This window comes from Macrotis lagotis, chromosome 5 (genome assembly GCF_037893015.1).
Source record: "Macrotis lagotis isolate mMagLag1 chromosome 5, bilby.v1.9.chrom.fasta, whole genome shotgun sequence".
NCBI lineage: Eukaryota > Metazoa > Chordata > Mammalia > Peramelemorphia > Peramelidae > Macrotis > Macrotis lagotis.
The window spans coordinates 223,554,137-223,577,596 of NC_133662.1; the positions used below are offsets into that span (position 1 = coordinate 223,554,137).

General features: G+C 35.4%; 1 protein-coding gene across 3 annotated transcripts in view; it reads right to left on the reverse strand.

Moving 5' to 3' along the window:
- The window catches only part of SPAG17 (sperm associated antigen 17), a 248,143-nt gene that overhangs the window by 121,522 nt on the left and 103,161 nt on the right, over nucleotides 1-23,460 (reverse strand). For all 3 annotated transcript variants that reach the window (XM_074188555.1, XM_074188556.1, XM_074188557.1), the window contains exons 6-13: nucleotides 22,243-22,437; nucleotides 21,389-21,591; nucleotides 15,003-15,161; nucleotides 14,086-14,161; nucleotides 13,416-13,522; nucleotides 11,465-11,602; nucleotides 11,255-11,368; nucleotides 4,386-4,536 (exon numbers count right to left, since the gene is read on the reverse strand). In XM_074188555.1, coding sequence (XP_074044656.1) covers nucleotides 4,386-4,536; nucleotides 11,255-11,368; nucleotides 11,465-11,602; nucleotides 13,416-13,522; nucleotides 14,086-14,161; nucleotides 15,003-15,161; nucleotides 21,389-21,591; nucleotides 22,243-22,437 — 1,143 coding nt within the window. The remainder of the gene's footprint in view (nucleotides 1-4,385; nucleotides 4,537-11,254; nucleotides 11,369-11,464; nucleotides 11,603-13,415; nucleotides 13,523-14,085; nucleotides 14,162-15,002; nucleotides 15,162-21,388; nucleotides 21,592-22,242; nucleotides 22,438-23,460) is intronic.

The following is a 23,460-nucleotide window of genomic DNA, read 5'->3' on the forward strand; positions in this document are numbered from 1 at the left end:
CCAAAAATGTGAGCAATCTTGGTCTACATTGTAATTTCCAGGAATAAGAAGGTAATATTAGGGGATAGTTAGATCACATATGGAAATTTCTTTCCACTCTGGGCCCCATATTTTAAAAAATACATCAGGATACTTCTTAGCTGGAGAATGTCCAGAAGAGAACAATAAGATGATAAAGGACACAGAATTCATGAGATAGAATATATTCTTGAGGTCAAAAATGGTTCAGTTTTTGTCTCTACATTCTAATTTTCTAGACCAATGTCTGTCTCATGTTACTAAATGCTAATTAAGCTAAAATGCTAGTTGATTAGCAGATTGCCTAAGAAGATTGGGTGAATAAATGGGGGATTTTGAGTATGGTACATTGAAGGTGGGGAATTAATTCAGAAGAAATAGGATGAAGTACGATATTCATCTATGGTGATGGATGCGAAGTTCAGAATGAGATGCATATTTCTTTGGACATGGAAAATACTGTAATTTAGCAAAGACTTTCTTTTCTTTCTGTTTTTTTTTAATTTGGGGAAACCTGTGAAGGAGTAGGAGAAACAAGCATTTTTAAGTGCCTTCTGTATGCTGGGCTTTACAAATGCTTTAAAATGATCTCATTTGATCTTCCCAACAACTCTGTGAGTTAGAAGATATTACAACTGCTATTTTACAGTTGAGGCAATGAAGTCAGATAGACTTAGAGTCCCAGCATTAGACTACATCTGGATTTGAACTTACCCTGCATATCTTAAAGTAAAAGAGAAAAGTTAACTATAAAAATGTTAAAATAAGCCTAATTAAATTTATTTAATAGATAAATCAGATTTTTTAAAGATAGAAGTCATGGGTGGGAAGGAGGATAGGGGTGTCATGTGTAAAAGAGCTAAGATTCCTTCTGCTGACCCTTTGTGGTGGTGGTAAGGGCAATGGGCAAAAAGTTTGAGGCATTCAATTTAGGCTTAATGTAGAGAAAGACTTTTGAACAACTACAGTTGTCAAAGGTAAAGAGGGCTGCCTCAAAAGAGATAGATAGGTTTCTCCCTCACTAGAAGTCTTTAAGCAAAGACTCAATAGATCCCTTGCTGGGTGGCATGCTTTTGAGAAGGTTTTTTGTTTGCTTGTCTGTTTTATCGTTATGGGTTAGAGGAGATGACCCTTCCATCCTTCTCTCTCTGAAATTCTGTAGTGAGATGCCAGTAAAGGTCTACAGTGGCATGGAGGCAACCCTGGCTTCTCAAAGCTCTTATAGAAACTACTAAGCTAAAGAAGGCTAAAGTTTGGGTCTGATAAGGGAGTCCATCTCTTAGAAGACCTGAGTAGAAGACCCCAAATGGTCTGGTTGACTACAGTGAAGAATCGTCTGATAGGAACTCTCAAAGACTTTAAATTCAATGTAAGTATCAAATGTTTAAAGTATTTAATGAGTTAGACATGTATGTATATATAGTTTAGTAGTTAGAGAATCTGACTGAATCAGGAAGATCTGAGCCTAAGGTCAACTCTGGCTTATTCTCAACTTATTTAACTCAACCTCTGAGGAAGAAGGAGAAGGAGAAGGAGAAGGAGGAGAAGGAGAAGGAGAAGGAGGAGAAGGAGGAGAAGGAGGAGAAGAAGAAGAAGAAGAAGGAAGAAGAAAGAAGAAGGAAGAAGGAAGAAAAAAAGAAGAAATCGTCTTGAGTAGACTTTGTGTCTTTGACTGTGTCTTATCTATCCCTTGTGCATTAATCACAGTTTTCATAGCTGATTAATGCATCTATGAAAGGCAACAAAAAAACTTGCAGCTAGCATTACCAAATGATAAAGCTTTTTGACTGTTAAAATCTAGAACATATTCATGAATTATAATAATTTATTGATCTTCATTAAATCCTACATGATATAAGTTCATTAAGGGCACAGACAATGAATGACTTTTATGTTATAAGTCACATTTGGGCTTAGCATAACACTATCAACCATTATAATGTTACTCAATATATACATGTATATGTATGTATGTATAATATATATATATATATATATATAAACATGCTGTATATACCCAAACCCACATATATGTATATATTTGCATATATATAGATATAGATAGATAGATATAAAGACAATCAAGAAAATAAAATTACAGCCATTCAGATATGTTAGGTTCTGTGGGATGCTGTTGATATTGTCGAGTTCTATCTGTGACCCATGTGGAGTTTTCTTGGCAAAGATATTGGAGTCACTTGTTATTTCTTTCTCTAGATTATTTTCAGATGAGGAAACTTAGGAAAATGGGAAATGACTTGCCCAGGGTCACAGAGCTAGTAAATGTTTGAGGTCATATTTTAACTCAGGTCTTTCTGATTTAAGATTTAGTTCTCTATCCATTGTGGCATCCAGCTGCCTTCTTTGGGGTACACAAAGAAGTAAAAGATATTTGGAGGGATAATGCATATCAATGTAGTAGAATACCAATTAATGAAATATGTTAAGTGTGTAATGTGTAATCAAGAGACTAAATTTTTTAGAGGTTCAGAGTAAGGAATCACTGTGAGCCAGAATCAGCAGAGAAAGGTAAATGGAGAGGCAGAATTTTAGCTTGACTTTGGAATGAATGAATGAATGAATGAAGGAAGGAAGGAAGGAAGGAAGGATGAAGAAGAAGAAGAAGAAGAAGAAGAAAGATGGGTAAAATGGGTAGAGAGAAAGTATAAGGTGGTCTCTTGCCCTTAATCCCAGGTTCTAGTAAAAGAAAAAATGATTGGTGAAGAAAACGAGGTATTTTGGGGGTAGAGAGGACAGATATAGAAACATATAATATATGGTCTTGTTTTGCTCAGTAAAATCATAAATATGTCCTGCCGAAAATATGGCTGGCAGGGCAAAGTGTAATCTTGTTTAGGGAAAGAACTTTCTTACTTTTAAATTTAGATCTCCAATGATTCATTCAATCAGTTCATCATTCAATAAGTATTTATTATGTGTTTAATGTTTCCAGGAACCATGTTACACTTTGGACACAGGAAGTCAAAAATAAACTATTTCCTGCCCTCAAGAAGGTTCCATTTTAAATGGTATTAAGTAATTTTGAAAAGAAGGCATTGGCAGTGGGTGTGGTGGCATTTAAGTGGAGTTTGGCTGAAAAGGAGAATTCCAAGAGGAACAAGTGAGGAAGGAAGATATTCCAGGGATGGGGGAGTATCTGTGAGATTCTGTGAATAGAATATCAAGCAAGCTCTTCTGCAGAGTAGATGAAGATATAATAAGACTGAAAGATCTTTGATGGGCTTTAAAGGCCAAACAGAGGAGTTTGCATTTTATCCTAGAGATAATGGGGAGCCAGGGGATTTTAGTGAGCAGGGGAGTGACAGTCAGATCTGTGCTATAGGAAGATCACTTTGCAAACAGTATACAGGACAGTTTATAGGGAGAGGAAGACTTGAATGAGGGAAACTATTACAATAGTCCAGGTAAAAGGGGATGAGGACTCGGTATGCAATAGGCATGTAATAAGTGCACATAGATTGCTTTTCACTATCAAGAACCCTGAGTGACATGGAGAAATTTTGGACTGAATATTACTTCAGGAAATACTCTATGGAATTAATATGAATAAAGGGCAAGATTTCTGAGTACAAGTATACTACCTGGATGAGGTAGGCAGCATTATATTGTAAGGCTTTAAACTGAAGAATGCAAGAATGGCAAAGTCAGAAAGGATTTCAGAGGTCTTGAATCCAATCCCTCCCTGAATTCCTGATCTCTCTGTCTTTCCATTTCAATAATTTCCTTACTATTCTTCACTGCTGTCAGACTGGGGGGGAAAGTTTCCCCTCTGAAAGGCACATTATCCACATGAAATTTTCCAGTTACTGATTAAGGGAATTAAATGATAATAGGTAATTCATGTCCCATGCCTTTTGTCCAGAGGAGGAAACTTTCAGAATCACTTTAGTTGAGTGCAGTATTGTCACTGATAACACACTGCCTAGGATATCACAACTATTCAAATGAAAAAGAAAGTGTTTCAGCATGGGTTTTGTCTCACAATTAGAAAACTATTTTCACCAATGAAACTTTACATATATATAACATATTGATTATGTATAATATTACATATTAAATTAATATATAATCCAAACTAAATTAATATATTAAATTTATATTATGTGATATATATATTAAATATGTAATCTACATTCAGTTACTATATTAAAATATAGGTGTTATCCCATATCATACACACACTCACAAAGACATACACACAACCCTTTGAACAAATGAGTACAAACTCAAAATAAAAGATCAAGTTTTTGAAAGCAAAAAGAGAGCATAATCTCATGGCATATATATATGCATGTACACACCCATGAACAAATGAGTAGAAACTAAAAATTAAGACATTTATTCACCATTAGTACAATAGTGCATGAGTTCATGAATTGTAGCCAACCGTTTGGTGTTATTCCACAAAGGAGACAAAGGGAATTGAAGAAGTTTCCACAGTGGTAGCTTGGCCTGCATCTCCTGCTCAATTTGTACTGGGTCAAAATTCTTCTGGGCCTGATGCAAAAGAATAACATGACAGAAACCATTAAAGTCTCCCAAGAAGGTCAGCTGTCAGGAACCTTATAAATATGTAGAATGTAAAACATGATACTCCTTACACTCATTATTTGAGGATGGGGATATCAATAGTAATTGAAGAGGACAAACGATTAGTATTTTGCTAAAGGTCAAAAAAGCATATTTTTGGGGCCAGAGTTTCCTGGCACAGTGAAAGAACTAACTCTTCACTTTTGCTGACAGACTGCCAAAGGTTTATATGCATTAATCCTCCCCTTCTCCAGATCCTTCCCTGGACTCTGTTAGCAACAGACACTAACGAAAAGCAAAATGCCCCAACATTTCAACAACACCCATCTTGACAAGTCTGTTGGTGTTGCTACTGAGGAAGTGATTTAGGCGGCTCTATCATGAAAGAATTCTTTACTGCCTATTTCTCATCATTTAGTCTATGAGCTCGGGGCTCATATTGTAAACAGTCCTTTCTTTGAACAACTTTATAACTTTAAATTAATTTTTTCAATGAAAGATGTCATATTGCCAGATCATTTCTATAAAGGACAAGCACAATATATTTTAATCAGTGGGTTAATAGTGGACCCATTTCTGAAATGTGCCCCTTCCTCACCTCCATCTCTTAGAATGCTTGGCTTCCTATTAAGGTTAAGTTCAAATGAATCTTCATATATAAGATCTACATATTTCCCCCATTTTATTGTTCAATTAACAAGCATTTATTGTATTTCTCCCTTTTCTATCCCCAATTTAAAAATTAGAAAAAGAAAATCTTGAAATAAATATGCAATGTTAAGCAAAACAAATTCTTGTATTTTGTACAAAAATGTTTGTCTCATTCTGCAACTTTTTTTTGGCAGGGCAATGGGGTTAAGTGACTTGCCCAAGATCACACAGCTAGGTAATTATTAAGTGTTTCAGGCTAGACTCAGGTCTTCCTGTTTCCAGGGTCAGTGCTCTATCCACTGCTCCACTTTGTTGTCCCTCATGCCACAACTTTTTTTTTAGTTTTTTTTCAAGGCAATGGGGTAAAGTGACTTGCCCAAGGCCACACAGTTAGGTAATTATTAAGTGTCTGAGGTCAGATTTGAACTCAGGTCCTCCTGACTCCAGGGCCAGTGCTCTATCCACTGCTCCACCTAGCTGCCCCATTCCACAACTTTTTAAAATTTCTTCTGCATCTTAAATCTAACACTTATCTATGAATTTTTTATCAGTTTTTTAAATTATGGTTGATCATTTCACTGATAAAGGTTCTAAATTTTTCAAAGTTGGAGTTATTGAGTTTTTTAACATTGATGTTATTATATAAATTGCTCTCCTCATTTTTCTCAGTTCGCTCTGCATCAGTGTATACAAGTTTTCCCACATTTCTCTGAATCCATCCCCTTCACTATTTATTATATCACAATAGTATTCCACATTATAATCTATCAAGCTAGTCCCTAATTGATGAAAACTTCTTTAACTTCCAGTCCTCTGCTATTACAAAAATAATTGCCATAAATATTTTTTAACATGTGCGTCTTTGGCATCTTTGATCTCTTTTGGAGATAAATGACATGCATAAGCTGCAGTGATATGTTGAACACAGGTAAAAAATGCTTCCCTGGGAATTAATGGGAAATTGTTAATTAATGCATCAATGTGCCTTATTTTTCCATTTTCCTCCAACATTTTTCATTTTCCTTTTTTTTGCCAATATAAAGTACATTCTCCTAGTTATTTTAATTTGCAATTCTTTATTGATAAATTGTATCATTTTTTCTTATTTTATTGATAGCTTAAATGTTCATATACTTTGATCAGTTATTAGTTAAGAAATGACTAATGCCTATAAATTTAAATCTGCTTATTTATCTGGGCATATCAGAGAAACATGAAACAAAGATTTTCTTCCAAACCCCGTTAACTGTTTCCCTTCTAATTCTAGTGGTATTAGTTATATTTGTTTACATTTTATGTTATCAAAACTGTACATTTTATCTTCTATGATCCTGTTTCTACCCTGTTGATTAAAAACTCTTATTTTTCTATGGATCTTTCTATGGATCTGAAGGAATTTTCCTCTTTGTTTTTCTGGTTTGTTATTGGCCTTTTATATTCAATCATACAACTATTATAGCTAATATTACTATATTGTGTTGAGGAGTTGGGTCAAAACCAGATTGCTATCTAGTTTCCTTACCAATTTTGTTTTTTGTAATAATGAGTTCTTGTCTCAGTAAATGGGGTTTTTGGATTTATTTGAAACTAGGATACTAGCATTTATTTGCATATATATATATATACATATATATATATTATGTCCATAATCTGTTCCACTAATTTTCAACCAGTACCAAATTATTTTGTTGTTTACTAATTTATTATATTCTGTCCATTTTTTGGTCTTATTTTCCTTGAGATTCTTTATCTTTTGTCCATCTTGATGAATTTCCTTATTATTCTAGTTTTATAAAGTAATCCTTTGGCAATTTATTCATAGGTCATTGAATAAAGAAGTTAATTTAGGTAGTAGTATCATTTTTCTTTTGTTGGTTTGGTCGACCCATAAGCAATTAAGACACCTTCAATTATTTAGATCTATCTTTAGATCTATCCCCCCAAGACAAACTGAAATTAGATTGATTTAAGTATTTCATGCATTCTGCCATTATTTAAGTGAAATCTTTCTTTCCCTTCCTGCTGAGTTTTCTTATTAATATTCAGAAATATCGATAACATAAAATTCATTTTATATCCTGTGACTTTGCTAAAGTTAAACATTGCTCAAATTAATTTTAGTTGAATGTCCAGGATTCTCTACATATATCATTAGTAAAAAGGAATAATTATCTCATCTTGGCTTTTGCTTATCTCTAATTTTCTTCTTCTTGTCTTATTGTTTCAACTAGTATTTCCAGCATTTTACGAAATAGTAATGGTAATAATTTAATTCTTGCTTTATTCCTGGTTCTTACTAGAAAAGTCTTGTCTATTCCTCTTATACTTAATACCAATTCTATAGAAACCTATCTTGATCCCATCAATTCCTAGTGCCTCCTCTTTGAACTTCATTTTCACCAATACCTTATAGTATACTTTTTTGCTCAGGATATAGTTCAAGAACCACCTTCCTTAAGTTTTATTCTGATTTTTCTGAACTGCTAGTGTCCTCCTTCCCAAACTCCCTTTTATTCAATTACCTTGTATTTATTTCCTTTATTTATTTGTCTTTATCTCCCTCATTAGAATGCAAGCTTCTTGGGACTAGGGATTGTTTCTATAGGGAGAGACTATATATGTATTGCATCATATAGAAATATATTTATATATTATATGTAAACTCTAAGTACATTATATATATCTATACATTTTGAATGTGGTTTATATAATATATATTTATATCATATATATATATATGAGTACAATTTGAAGCTTTAGTAGCTTTTGAATATTCTCCATAAAGAACTTCTCAAACTTTGATCAGTGAGATTTATTAAGTACCTACTGTGTTTTAGACACTATTGTGAGTGTTGTGGGTACAGGCACAATAAATGGAACAATCTTTATTTTCTGGGAGGAAGATGAGAGATGGAATATTGTATGGGTATAACAAAGAGAGGGCCAGTTTGGCCAGATCTCAGAGTGAAGACTGAGAAGTGATATCCAATGAGATTGCAATGATTGATCAGAACCAACTGTGGAAGGACTTTACAAGCTAACCAGAGGAGTTTATATTTGATCCTAGATGTAATAAGGTAGCCACTGGGGTTTACATAGCAACGAAACCATCTTTTTGCTGTATAGGATGAACTGGAATGGGAAGAGATTTGAGACAGGGAGATCAATTAGGAAGTCATTGAAATAATCTGGGTGCTTAAATAGGGTGATAGTGTTTACATAAATAATATATTTAGGAAACATTGTAGAAGGAGAATGGCAAGATTTGTCAAATGATTAGATGTATGAGGTGAGAAAGAGTTGGGAGATGAAGATAAATTCAAGGTTATGAAGCAAGGAGACTGGAGATTTAAACTTCATTAGTTGAAAATCGCACCAAGACTTTTGGAACGTCATACATATGTATGTGATATGCATGTGTTTGTTTATGTGTAGTTATGTGATATGTATGTAAATTTATAGGTGTGTGTGGGTTGTGTACATACCATTTGAGCTTGTTGACAACTCAATGAAGTAGATGCTATAGGTAATGTTATATTTATTTTACAGATGAGGAAATGGATCCAGAGAAAGTAACTCAGGGTTACACAGCCATTAAAAGTATTAAGAGTAGGAGTTGAATCCAGGTCTTCCAGACTTCAGATCTACCTACTACATAAAACTCTACCTACTACATCAACTTGAGATTATATTAAGAATGGTGAGTGAAAAATTGTACTTCAGGCTTTTAAAAAGACCAAATTCCTGTGTATGAGATAGGGCAAGTGTGGATAGGCAACATTTAGAAGACTGCACACTCAATGCAGTGACATGGCAGCCAAAAACACTTGTGTGATCTTAGGGTGCATCTTAATGTCCAGAAAACCTCTCACTTGAACTCTTGCATTAATCCCCTCTCTAGTCTTCCTGCCTCCAGAGTCTCCACTATTTCCTTTCATCTTCAACCTATCTTCTATACAGTTGCCAAAGTCAGTCTCAGATTGGACTATCACTGCCTATAAAATACAGGGATAAAATACAAACTCTTCCATCTGGTATGAAATGCTCCTCCTTCACAACAGAGTTCTTACCTTCTTTTAAAGTCCTTTTACATATTACTCTGATTCATGTTTTCCCCATTTAAGTCATACTGGTGGGCTGTTCCCAGAAAGATATCCCACAGGTTTTATTTTATGTTTATTGCTAGTTCCTAGCTTAGTGACTTGTACACAGTAGATATTTAATAAATACTTGTTAAAGAATGTTGAGTGAGTATAATAATAATCACACTATATTTGGCTATGATCAGATCATTTCTGCGATGCCTTCTTCAGTTCTCTTTACATTTTATGAAGAGCAATGGCAAATACAGGTGCAGTCACAAGAGGATGAATGGGGAATTAGAGGATATTCAATTTAAGAAATATTTATTAAATGCCTCTGATGTGAAAGACACTGCACTAGGTGCTGGAGAATACAGGAGAATGGAATAAAATGCCTACTATGTGCCAGTCACTGGTCCAAGCACTTTTTTTATTTTTATTTTTATTTTTTTTAGGTTTTTTTTGCAAGGCAAATGGGGTTAAGTGGCTTGCCCAAGGCCACACAGCTAGGTAATTATTAAGTGTCTGAGACCGGATTTGAACCCAGGTACTCCTGACTCCAAGGCCGGTGCTTTAATCCACTACGCCACCTAGCCGCCCCTACCAAGCACTTTTTTTTTTTAATACAAATATTATCTATTTTGAGTCTCACAACAATTCTTGTAGGTAGTTGCTATTCTTATCCTCATTTTCTAGGTGGAGAAATAGAGGCAAAGAGAAGGTAAATAATTGCCTAGAATTACATGATGATGATAATGATGTTGATAATGATGAATTAGATTTGAGTGAGGGGGTGCTGTGCTAAGTCACCAGCCTCCAGAGTCATCTGGGTCTAGTGACCAGATATATATCAGGATGGCTGGAGATGGCCCTGAATATGTGGCAGTCAGGATTAAGTGACTTGACCAAGGTCATACAGCTAGTAAGTGTTAAGTGTCTGAGGTTGGATTTGAACTCCTGTCCTCCTGACTTCAAGGGCAGTGCTACATCCATTGCATCACTTCACTGTATCTACAAGAAAGCATAGTAATTTGAAAAGGGGAAAAGTGGAATAAACTTGGGAATGAAGTGTGGAATGATTTTGATCACAGATAATACAGAATCATAATTTCAGTAGTATAGGGAAATCCAATGAAGAAATACCTTTTCTGAAAGCAAATTGGAAACTTTTCTACAACTTCTAGTCTTTAAGAATTTGCCTGGGGCACTAGGAAGCTAAATGACTAACACAGAAACACAATTTAGTATGTGACAGAGGTCAGACAAGCTCAGGTCTTCCTGATTCTCAGACCAGCAGCCACCACAAAAGACTATCTGTCATCATCATCACCATCATCATCATAATTAGCACATCATTATTACATCACCATCATCATTCCCATCATCATCATTATCATTACCACCGTCATCATCTCCATCATTACCCTCATCATCATCATTACCATCATCATCATTCTTATCATCTACTTGTTAAATATGTTAAAGAATGTTGAGTGAGACTAATAATAATTACACTATATACTTGGCTATGATTAGATCATTTCTGCCATGTCTTCTTCAGTTCTCTGAAGAAGTCCTCTCTCTTCTGTTCTTTTTTAGTAGCTGTTTTAATCAATTGGATGAAATTTCATAATTCCATAATTCAGGGGAAATTTTGTATGGAGGATAGGAACTGGACCCTGTGACTTTAATCTTGGGAACTTTCGAGTGAGAAAACTTCTTTAATCGAAGTAGGGCAGCACCTTTTCTATAATTTATAATTGTGAAGAATATCATACTGAGGTTAAATGACTGGCTCAGGATCACACAGTCAGTATATGAGAGGTGATGTCTTGAAGCCAGATTTCACTGCTCTCTATGCACTATGCCAAGTACTTTGCATTAGATGTATAATTAAAAAAAATAATAATACCATTATAACCACCACTAATAATAATATTAATAATAATTACCCTTAGTACATGCTTCTTGTGACTCTGTGCATCATGGTAGTTCAGTATAAGAGGACCTTTCTCATCTGCTTTTTTCTCTGTATCATCTTCAGGCAAGAATATATGATGTAGGTTCTGTTTAATGGCAAATCACATATTATATTTAAAAAAAAAGCCTATGAAGATTTTCCATTGGTGGAGGTAAATGGCGTAGCATAAATCCACACTTACCTGTTTTTCAGCCTCTGTGAGACAGAGAGATGGCAGGATGGAGACAATATGAGCTGCAATCCTAGGATCCAATCCATCCTCTCTGGGAGTGGGTGGTATTGAGCTAGGTGGGAGAATATCATTCTCTGTTGCCTCTATCTATCAAAATGTAAAAAGGTATTCATTTCCCTTCAAAACAGTAGCTGTTCTTTTTAGTAGCTGTTCTAATCAATTTGATGAAATTTAATAATTCCATAATTCAGAGGAAAAATAAAACAACTGCTACAAGTAACCGTGACAATAAGAAAATAAGTGGGAAGGCATGTTCTAAATTATTTCCTATTGTACATACAAATGGACACAATGATATAATGAGAAACACGACAACTACTTATTTCTACTACAGAGATTTGAATGATATAATGCATTTTTTTACAATTTTACACTTTTTTCTAAAAAATCTCAATACCTACACATTAGATTTTTAAACTTTGCAGATGATCATAAAATTCTTATCTAAATGAAGAAACTGAGGCAGCATGGTTTAAGTCTAGAAGTCAGAAATACTTGAATTCAAGACCAGAATAGGTACTAGGTGCCATAGGTAAATCACTTAACCTCCCAGTACCTCAGACAGTATAAGTTGCAAAAATAACTGAAAACCTAAAGAAAGGAGGTGCCTCCCTAAGAATTCCCCTATACCACTGAATCATTAGGACAAAACAAGAAATCAGAAAAATGAAGCACACAAGGATGAAATCCTTCAAAAATTTAAGAAGCTATATTATTGGGACATGGACTCCAAAAGTATAGACCATAATTCCTCTAAGACTGGTAGATGATATTTGAGAATAGTGGGGAATTTATAATAATAACAATGTTTGTCCTTCATTTTCGAAGAAGACCATGGTATTAGGGAGGAGATCATGACAAGCATATGAATTGGATTTGAATGGGGGGTGTGTGCTAATTCACCCATCTTACTTTCTCCTCCAGAGCCATCTGGGTCCAATGGCCAAATATGAATCAGGATGACTAGAGATGAGTCTGGATGTGAGGCAATAAGGGTTAAGAGACTTGCCCAAGGTCACACACCTAGCAAGCATCAATTGTCTAAGGCCAGATTCAAACTCCCATCCTCCTAAATCCAAGACTAGTGCTCTATCCACTATGTCAAATAGCTGCCCTGGTGGGGAATTTAATTATTTTTCAGCCATCTTAGCTGAGAACCTCTATGAATTTAACTAGACTGGTCTTTGGAAAATAAATATAATTTGGGTTATACTCAAAACTTTTCTAGCTTTCCATGAACCACTAGAGAATGAAAGATATTGTCTTAACTTCAAGCCACATCAATTGTATGATGATGCAATGGAGTGACTGGTAGCATGGAAATAACTGGCTTATATTTCTATAGTAAGTCAGGGATCGATAAAGAAACATAGCAAAAATAACAATTTGGTGGTATTGCAGCATTTCAGGCATGCAGAGACCTCAATTCTTCTGTCACTCAGTCTCTAAGAACCATTGTCAAAATGAAGTATCACTATTGTAGTCAAATAGGTGATGAGATTTTCCAAACTTTGTGAGGCTGCATCTTTAAAGATCAGAATAACATCTGTTACTGGGTCTGTCCTGATGATAATAGCTTATTTTGTATAATACTCTTTGGTTAATAATATCTTAATACTATAATTTTGAATAGATCTCATCAATGTAGGTATACTATATGATAGTACAAGTAAAAACCCATTCATATCTTAGTATCTCCTGAGATCTTCATGATCCCTCCAGATACTTTGCTAGAGTTGGGGGCGAAGGTCACTTAAAAAGGGGACATCGTGAGGAGTGTTACCACAGTCTTCTACCATATACTGTTTCACTGTTTTTCAAACCTTGATATATAGATGAGAAAACTAAAGCAAACTTTAAGTGACTTGCTAAAGGTCAATGATTATGGGGGATCACCCACCTGTTCCAAGATGCCATTAAGTATCAAAGGCACAGAAATGAATTCTTCAGGAATCTGTTCCATCAAATCATTGTAATATCTCATATCCACTTCAGTAGCGAGACAACCTATTGTGTATAACAGAAATGACCCACTGCATTATGAAGTAGTGTTCTCCATTAGCATTTCATTCATGGATAGAAATTTTTGCTATACCAGAATTTTTGAGGAAAAAAAATGTCAAGATCTACTAGAAAGAAATTTCTGGAATCATTGCTCTTTTCTAAAGACAGTCCTCTGAATTGCTCATTTCCCCATCCACACACTCAATGTTCAAACTAAACTCAACAACTGACTGTAAGTAACCTCCTTGTCTCTGCTTATTCAGCATGAAATGCACTTTCACACACATTTCTCAGAAGAGTTCTCACTTCTGAAAAGCCTTTCTTGGTCCCATCCCATCTCCACCCAGTTGTTGATAATGTCTACTCATATTTGCTTGCATGTTCTAATCTGTTTACACTGTGTCTGCCCAGAATAATATAAACTCTTTGAAGGAAGGATCTGTTTTCTTTTTGTTTTGGTGCCTCCAGCACTCAGCACAATGCTATGTCCACTGTAAAAACTGAGTCCTTGTTTTATCAAAATGCTGAGCTGAACTGACTCTGAACCTTCAAGGTCTCATACATACTGTCTCGTGTTTGTTGGGAGTCTTCTGTCTGTGTTTTCTTCTTTGGTGAAATAGGTGCTGAACTTGCAGATGCTCCCTAAAAGAATCACCAAAAAAGGACACATCTTAGTAATTGGATTCAAAAGAAATGTTCTTAAATACTGGTAAATGTCTGTTCTGAAATCATGTTGGTGGTGCTTCTTCATCTTTTTGTATCACAGAAGGGTCTCTATATCAACCACCCAATTATCTGACTAGAGAGGAGACTATCAGAATCAGGGGAGTCCATAATGAAAATGAGGACTTCCTGCTTTCCTTACCAAAGTTATTAATTGATTGATTGATTGATTGATTGATTGATTTTAGGGAGTGGCAGAACATTAGGAACTTTTCTTCTTTGGGCTAGACTTAAACTTGCCAAAATGTTGGACCATAATGATGTTGCCAAGAATTAGGGAAATCTTCCCCTATTAAAAACCACAACTGGGAAGTGAAATTGAAATGAAAAATTAATGTAGTTTCACTGTGACATATTTGTGCCATCAAGTGTTCTGAGATAAGGGAGTTGGTGGCTATATCTTATCCCTAACTACATTGCTTTAGGAGACAACTGCTATTCTTTCCATTCCCATCTTTCTCCGTATACCTCTGAAAAGGCATCAATTTATCTTAGGCATTTTCATGTTTTTTTCTTTTTTTGTTGTTGTTGCAAGGAATTGGGATTAGATGACTTGCCCAGGATCACACGACTAGGTAATTATTAAGTGTCTGAGGCCAAATTTGAACTCAGGTCCTCCTGACTGCAGAACTGTACTCTATCCATTGCACCATTTAGCTGCCCCCATGGTTTATTCTTCTACACAACATTATGCCATACTATATCATAAATCAGGAAAAAGAACTTCTCTAAAATAGTCACTTAGGACTTTATTGACTACCTCAGGAGGCCAAGCACTGTCCTGATGTCTGTCACCTGGGACTTGTGGGACATTAATAAGCTTCATATTTTCCAAGTAGTTCTGATGCTGCCGCCTCCAGTCCAGGCTGTCATATATCAAGCAAGCAATAACTTCAAATAGTTCAGTACCAAAATCCAGCTGCAGGGGGAAATGCCATAGCGACAGTCATCAGTTTTGTATAATGAAATACCTTTCTAGCTACCTAAGGTTATCATTGATAAACTAGTCCCCACCTGGACATATATCTCTCTTCTCCATCATTATTACAGCCATCAACAATCAATAAACACTGATTAAATGTCTATTACATTCTAGTGCTAAACAATGGCTACCAACGAATTGCAGAACCACCAAATCACAGAAGCTCATAGTTGAAATGGGTATCTAATCATAGGATCATAAGACCATAGATCACTATTTTAGGTTACAGGGACTTTAGAGGTTATATGGTAAAATCTCATTATTTTGCAGATGAGTAAACTGAGGCCTAAAGAGGTCAAGTATCTTTTCTAGGGTCATTCAAGTAGTAAGTGGCAGAATCTGAGGATCTGAGCTCAGTTTCTCTCTTTCCAAATTTGGTATTGTTGCACTGTTGTCATTCTGTCCTCAAAGGCCATCTAGTCCAACCATATACCTCTGGGAAAGAGAGAATCACTACATCTCAAAGCAGTGCATTCATTTTTGAGACATATCTATAGCCCAACTGACTATGGCACAAAAAAAGTGATTTAATGGAGGTGAGGGCTTTTGAGTAATTGAAGCAAACACTGGAACTTTCTCTCTGCTAAGAGTGGAATGGCAAATAAATTCTTGACTAGACTTAAAGGATATTCCATCCTTCAAAAAGTGGAGGAAAAAACAAGGAGAACTTCTATTCTGGTTTTCACTCTGATCTATGAAAACAGAGAGTTGCTTGAAGTAGAGACAAAAGGAGCTTTGGGAATTCCATCTTGGAATTCCTGGTAAAAATGAGGAAGAAAGATGGGTAGAGTCTGACATGACTTTTGAAGAGCAACTTTTAAAGGGTCAGAAAATGGAAAATGCCTAAAAGTGATTTTTATCACAACATATCTAATGAGATTGGCACTCCAAACGTTATTAACTCCAAACATTATTAACCATTACAAATGAGAAAACTGAGGTCTATAAACGTGGGGTGATTTGCTCAAGTTTGGAGAACTGGTAAGAATCAGAAACATTTATATATTTTCCTTTATATTCAGTATTTAATTATTTTACCCAGTTACATATAAAAACAATTTTTACCATTCATTTTTAAAATGCTGAGTTCCAAATTCTCTCCCTTCTTTCCCCCATCCCCCATGAAAAGGCACACAGTCCAATATAGGTTAAACATGTACAGATATGCAAAACATTTCTATAATAGTTAAATTGTGAAAGAAAATATAGTTCAAAAAATCCAAAAGCTCAAGAAAAATAAAGTACAAAAAAGCATATTTCAAATTGTATTCAGACACCATCATTTCTTTCTCTGGGCTTGAATAGGATTTTTCATTACAGTCCTTCAGAGTTGTCTTGGATCATTGTATTGCTGGGATTAGCTGGGTCATTTCCAGTTGATTATTTTACAATATTGTTATTACTTTGTACTCAGTATATTTCACTTTGCATCAGCTCATCTAAGTCTCAACATGTTTTTCTGACAGTTTCCTGCTCATTATTTCTCAAAGCATGTGAGTATTCCATCATCTTCACATACAATTTGTTCAGTCATTCCCTGTTTGACAAGCATTTCCTCAATTTCCAATTCTTTGGCAGCAGAAAAGAACTGTTATAAATATTTTTATGTTTAAATGTAAATATAAAATTTCATTACATTATATATATATATATTACAGTAATCAACAATCAATAAACACTGATTAAGTTCCTTTTACATTGTAGGCACAGTGCTAAGTAATGGACACCAATGAATTGCAAAACTGCCAACTCACAGAAGCTCATATTTGAAATGGGCATGTAATCATAGGGCCATAAGACCATAGATCACTGATTTCTGCTTTTCTGCCATCTTGGAAATCTCTTTCCCATGTTAACCATCCCAACACAATCAATGTCTATGACTCTTTAATAACCTCATGGAGATCTCCCATGGGAGCAAACAAAGAAAAGAGTTACATCTTCAAGGTCATTTGAGAATATCTTTATCTTTCCTTTATCCTTCATTTTCCTCAGTACCCTCAACCCCCATGGAAAAAAAAAACCTGACATAGCTCTCATCTTCTCAATTCCACTGAGTCTAGATAACCCAATTCTACTCTCTTTCTGTGACCTCCTCCCTCCCATAATCAAACACACCTCCATAGTTCTAACCTCTAGCAATTGCCTGGCTATATCTGGCTAAAGATCATATTCCAAAAGAAGTCAAAAATGACTCAATTCTTACACAAATTCAATTCCTAGGTCAATTGCACAACTTCATGGCTCTATCTAGACTCTAGATGTCAGCAGACTGATCTACCACATATGCAATTTTGGCCACAAATGTCAGAAACTCAAGACATAATCTAATGCACAGCTCACAGTCTCAAAGTTAGCATTCTTTTGAGTTTCAAAATTTTTTGCTCTTCACAGGCAGTATCATCATACAGTCTTGATTCTACTATCTATGCTGGGGGGGAAGGGGTAAGGGGAAGGGAAGAGGAAGATGAGGAAGACAGGGAGGACTCAAATAAAAAACACTGTCCAATTTCATAGTAAGCCACTTTCCAGAAAATAATTGAGAAAAAAGGAAAGGTATTAGTAACATTTTCAAAATGGTAGAAGAAACAAAAACTTCATCATTCATGAACCTTCTCCCCACCCAACGTCTTTAAATACTTTCCTAAGAGACAAAGTCATGCAAATCAATAAACATTTAATAAAACAACATAGCTTCTTCATTCATCATGCCCCCAAACAGATCCAGAGTATTTTGTCTATACATTGTCCCACAAATTGAGACTAAGTTGAACAAGCTTAGAGAACACATAGACATAGAGGATACAATTATGTAACTAAAAAGACTGATGAAGATACTCATGCCAGAATTTCTTATGGCCAGGACACAGGTCTGTTGTGTATATATATACTCCCATAACAACTACACATCCAAAACTTCATAAAGAACTGTTGCATCAGGTAATGTCATAACAATGTTCTCTGTTATTGTTCTGATGATTATTTCTCATCTTTTCATTTTCCATCACATTGTTTCACCTAAATATCTCTCTGATTTTGTGGCTTCTTTCTGCCACCAGCTTCTATGTTCCATCTCTCCAGGAGCATCTGTATAAATTTCAGTTCCCATCTGCTAAAGCATGATGACTGCCAAGTCTTTCCCTGATAAGGTCAACCTGACACATCTTTTAGTCCCTAGTTATGAATTACTACACTTAGTTAAGTGAAACTGTACCAGAGGCAGACCAACTCTACCAACAGTAGAGTTGTCTCACTTTTTCCTAATTTTTCTGTCCTATTAACTAAGCTATTCATACCTCATAAATGTTTTAATGTGCATTTATCCAATCAATAGTGAGTTAGAACATTTTTTCATATGATGATAATTTTAATTGTTTCAAAATATTATTTCAAAATATCAAAATGCATCTTTTGATGATTTATTAATTAGGAATAGTTATTTCTATGAATTTGATTCAGTTCTATGTTTGATAAATGAAAATTGTATCAGAGAAACTTGCTTCAAAGTTTTTTTCATAGTTACTATTGCTAACTGTATTTCCCTCCATCTTATTTCCACCTTCCATCTTTTTATTTTATTCTCTGTCTCCTTTCATCCTGTCTCTCCTCAAAAGTGGTTTGTTTTTGACTTCTCCCTTCCCCAATCTGCCCTCCCTTTTATCACTCCCTCCCATCTCTTTCCTTTCCTACTTTCCTGTAAGGAAAGATAGATCTCTACACCTAATTGAGTGTGTATGTTTTTCCCTTTTTGAGCCAATTATGATGACAGTAAGGTTCACTCCCTTCCCCTTACCTCCTCCCTTTAGTCCTCCAGTATAAAAATTTTTTCTTGACTCTTACCTGAGATAATTTACCCTATTCTACCTCTTCCTTTCTCATTCTCAGTATATTCTTCTCTCACTCCTTAATTTTATTCTTTTAGATATCATCTCTTCATATTCATGTGCTATCTATCTATCATCTATCTATCTATCTATCTATCTATCTATCTATCTATCCATCCATCCTCCTTCCAACTGTCCTGTTAATGAGAAATCTCTTTGATTTATAAGTATTATCTTCCCATGTAGGGATGTAAACAGTTAACCTTTTTAGTCCTATATGATTTTCCTTTCCTAATTGCCTTTTTTTATGCTTTTCTTGAGTCTTGTTTTAAGGATCAAATTTTCTGTTCATCTCTGTTTTTTCATCAGGAAAGTTTAAAAGTCCAGTATTTTATTGAATGTCCATCTTTTCCCCTCAAAGAATATATTCAGGCAGCCAGAAAGAAACAATATTTGGAGGGGTTTAGGGGAAAGCTCTGGTGAATCTCTGCCCTTACTCCCAGAGACAAAATTTCATCTCATCTCCATAGTTCAAGATCCCTTCCACTGTTTCAGACTAAAAGGAACAGTGCATTTGTGGCTTTGGTCCATAGCTAAGGAATCACCATCTCTACAATATGCTGCTTACAATCTAGTGACTTTTCACCTACTGGAATCTTAGACCTGTCCCTGATATTTTGAAATCAAATACTGTGTTACCTTAATAGACTTGTTATTTAGTCATTCACTTGTGTCTGATTCTTCATGACTGCATTTAGGATTTTCTTTGCAAAGATACTATAGTGGATTGCTATTTCCTTCTCCAGGTCATGTACAGATAAGGAAACTAAGGCAACCATTGGTAAGTGAGGGTCTTTAATCTGGACTTGAATTGAGGACCTCTAGACTGCAGGTCTGATGCTCCATCCACTACACTATCTTCACTTAATAGACACTACTAAGTATATAATAGGTTTTTCTCTTATCTTGTTCAAAACTGGGCCATTCCTATCCCACTAGAACTAACTTCCTTGTATGTATTTTCTTCCATCAGATAGTAAATCCCTTGAGAACAGGAATTTTCTTGCTTGAATGCATTTGTATCCACAATGCTTAGTACCTAGTAAAAATGTTTCTCTCTCTCTCTCTCCCTCCCTCCCATAGCACTAATCAGTTGATCTGGATTTGAACCGGTCTTTTTGACTTTGAGTGAGGAGTCCGAGTCCTGTTAAACTCATTTTATTAGATTTGGTTAAAGGCAGAACAAAATGATGGATTAACAGGAAGAAGTACAGCAAAGTCCTCCTCAGAATACCTTCATACAGTTCAAGAAAATGTATCAGACACATTTCCTATGGGGAAATCCAAGAAAAAGTCTTAATGAGACCTTTTTCCAGTCCAGATCAGCCTAAGGAGATAGCAAAATAGGTTTATGAAACTGGGGCCCAGGTCTGACCAGAAGCTCATGGTACAGCACTGAGAAAAGCTATGAGCTAGGTAAAGAGGAGGTCCCATACCAATATGGAATACCCCTCATACTTATAGTGGGGTACTGCTAAAGGAAGAGGTATCAATGGGCATCTTTGTGGCCCACTACCCAGGTCTGAGTCACTGATTCAGGATGAAATGAAGAGAAGAGCTACAGTCGGGGTGGTGATCTACCTAGATCATATGCATACCTAGATCATATACATTTCTAGAGAAGGAATGCAGATTAGTGAGTAAGTAAACATATCCACTAATCCACATTCCTTTTCTAGAAATCCTTTCATGAGAAAGACAAGCATCTTGGAAATGCTATTTGAATTGATGTCCAAATAGGAAAAGCATCAAAGTTCAATATCAATTTATTATTAGTGCTGGGATTATTTTATTATTTATAGAGAAGACAAAAGCCTCTCTTTAGTATATGTAGTCAAAGTCACAGGTTCATTGCTCTCTGTAGTCTGAATAGCAGAAAGAATAAATTCTGACATTTTTTGTTTTTGTTTTTGTTTTCTTAGCTCTGTGACCTAGAGCAAATCATATTATCCTGGAACTTAATTTTTTTTCTTTCGTACAATTAAAATATTTAGCTCATAGGATTGCTGTGATGAAAATGATTGAAAAGTTCAATGCATTCTCTAAATATGAGTTTTTCTTAATATTTTCATCTGCTCCATGGCCTTAGCTATAGAAACACATGGAGGCTTTGAAATAGTCTATATCCATTTTCAAGTATTTAATGAATAAACAGATAGAAGGTATCATAGTGTTTTATACATTGCAGTTACTCAATAAGTTTTTGAGGAATGAATACATTAAGTACATGTAGCCATAATTACAAATATTTAGGACAGTCTCAGAGAAGAAACTACTAACCAGTATATCTTGGTCTGACCAGTCCACAGGAAGGAATTCTTCCTTCACCACTTGTTCAAGCCTGGCAGTGTCAAAAAGATTGGTCTCAGGTTTCCCATTATTCAGAATTGGTTCCAAGTATTTCCAGAAAATTTCAAGATCTTTAATTTCTTTCTCTTGTTTCAGTTTTTCTTCTTCTATTTCTTTTAATGCTGTAGTTGGATCTATATTAGATAGAAGAGAAAAAATTTTCTTGCTTTGAAAGAATCTGGCAGGATGCTTGGCAAAGAATATGTCACTCTGAGACATTCTTTCTGGAATGGACCTCTCAGTTTCCTAGACATCTTTCTAAGATGATAAGATGGAAAGCAGTAGCTGACCTACCCCTCACTGGGAATTCCCTATGCCAATTTTCCATTACTTAAAATGTATTAAGTTGATGAGGTTGATGTAAAGCAGTCTGGGAGAAACTGAAACTACATATTTGAACAAAAGCATATACACCTATACATTCTATAAATACTGACACACACACACACTATAGTATATAAATCTCTCTCTTTTTCTCCCTCCCTCTTTTTCTTCTTATCCTAATTCTTAGCAAAGAATGTCACAACAGAATGACTATGTTCCTGCAAAAGTTGCTAATCCTTATTTTAGGTGGCTGTACATCAGTATTAAGGGGGATTTCAATTTTTAAAAAACAGGTTATTTATTGGAGTAGAAAGAAGAATGGGCATAGATGAAGTGAGCTGAGTATCCATTTAGGATACCACTATTTTCTGCACATGTTAACAATATTTGCACTGATAACAATAATAGTAACATTAAGCTTTTCAGTTATAAAAGAGAAAACTGGGCATCTAGAAGCATACTTTCTGCCAGAAGCAAGGCCTCACGCTGTTGGGTAAGTAATTCCAGGTAGGCCTTCAGAGGTTCAGAATTCTCAGAAGTCATCTTAATCACATTGGATACAGGAACCCCAAGCTCTGTCATAATTGCCAGTAGCTGTGGATTGTGAAAGCCTGTGATGATAAAGTAATGCTGGGCACCATCATCTGGCTCATCATCTGTTCAGAATAGAATAAAAGAAATCAAGTCCATAAAATAAGTTAAACACCCTTCATTCAACTTGCCCTGTGCCTTGCTCAAAGGAAGCCCATTGACTGCATCACAGAAATGCCTCCTGTTTCCTTACTGCCCTTCCAGCCAAGAAAGTCTGGGCAGTTTTATAATCCTTTTGACTAGGTGTGCAAATATAATATATAAACTATGTGGGAATGAAAAGTGACCAGATAAGTCTCACATCTTTGTTCAAAGGAAAGGCTTAAGCATCTTTATGTCTAATAATTTTTGAGCAACATCTGGGCTCACTCTTGAGTTATGAACAGCTACAATTCTATGGGGGATTCTATAATTTGAGGGACAGGGTATTTACAGTATAGGGAAATATAGTATGTGGAACTTCCTGTAAAAGACCTCTCTCTCTCTCTCTCTCTCTCTCTCTCTCTCTCTCTCTCTCTCTCTCTCTCTCATATATATATATATATATATATATATGTATATGAATATGTATATGTATATATACATATATGTGAGCAGGGGTGGTTGCCAACATTAGATCAACAACCATCAACTATTTCATCCAGTATTCACTTAGTTTAGTTTTGTTTCAGCTATCTGTGTTTTTGTAGGTATGACTCATTCTTACACAAAGGTATAACATAATTCAGAAGGAGGTAGCATGGTAGGCTGAAAGTGGCTCTGGAATTGGAATCAGAGACCCCAGAGTCAAAGCTGACTCTGCCAGGTATTAATCAGTTGACCTTAATGAGCCATTCTTCACATTTGGACTCAGTGTCCTTATCTGTAAAATGACTTGGTTTGCAACAGATGAACTCTGAAAGGCCTCTTTCAACTCTAACCTATATCTGATGATAACTTAATAGAACAGCTTCAAGAGTTGCTAGGACCAAGAAACTGATATCCAGTGACCAATCTTGAACAGAGCTTCAGGGAAAGACTGTCACCATACTTGTGGTGGAAGACTTTCCATCTTGGGAGAAACTTCCAGTGAATACATAGCAAAGTTT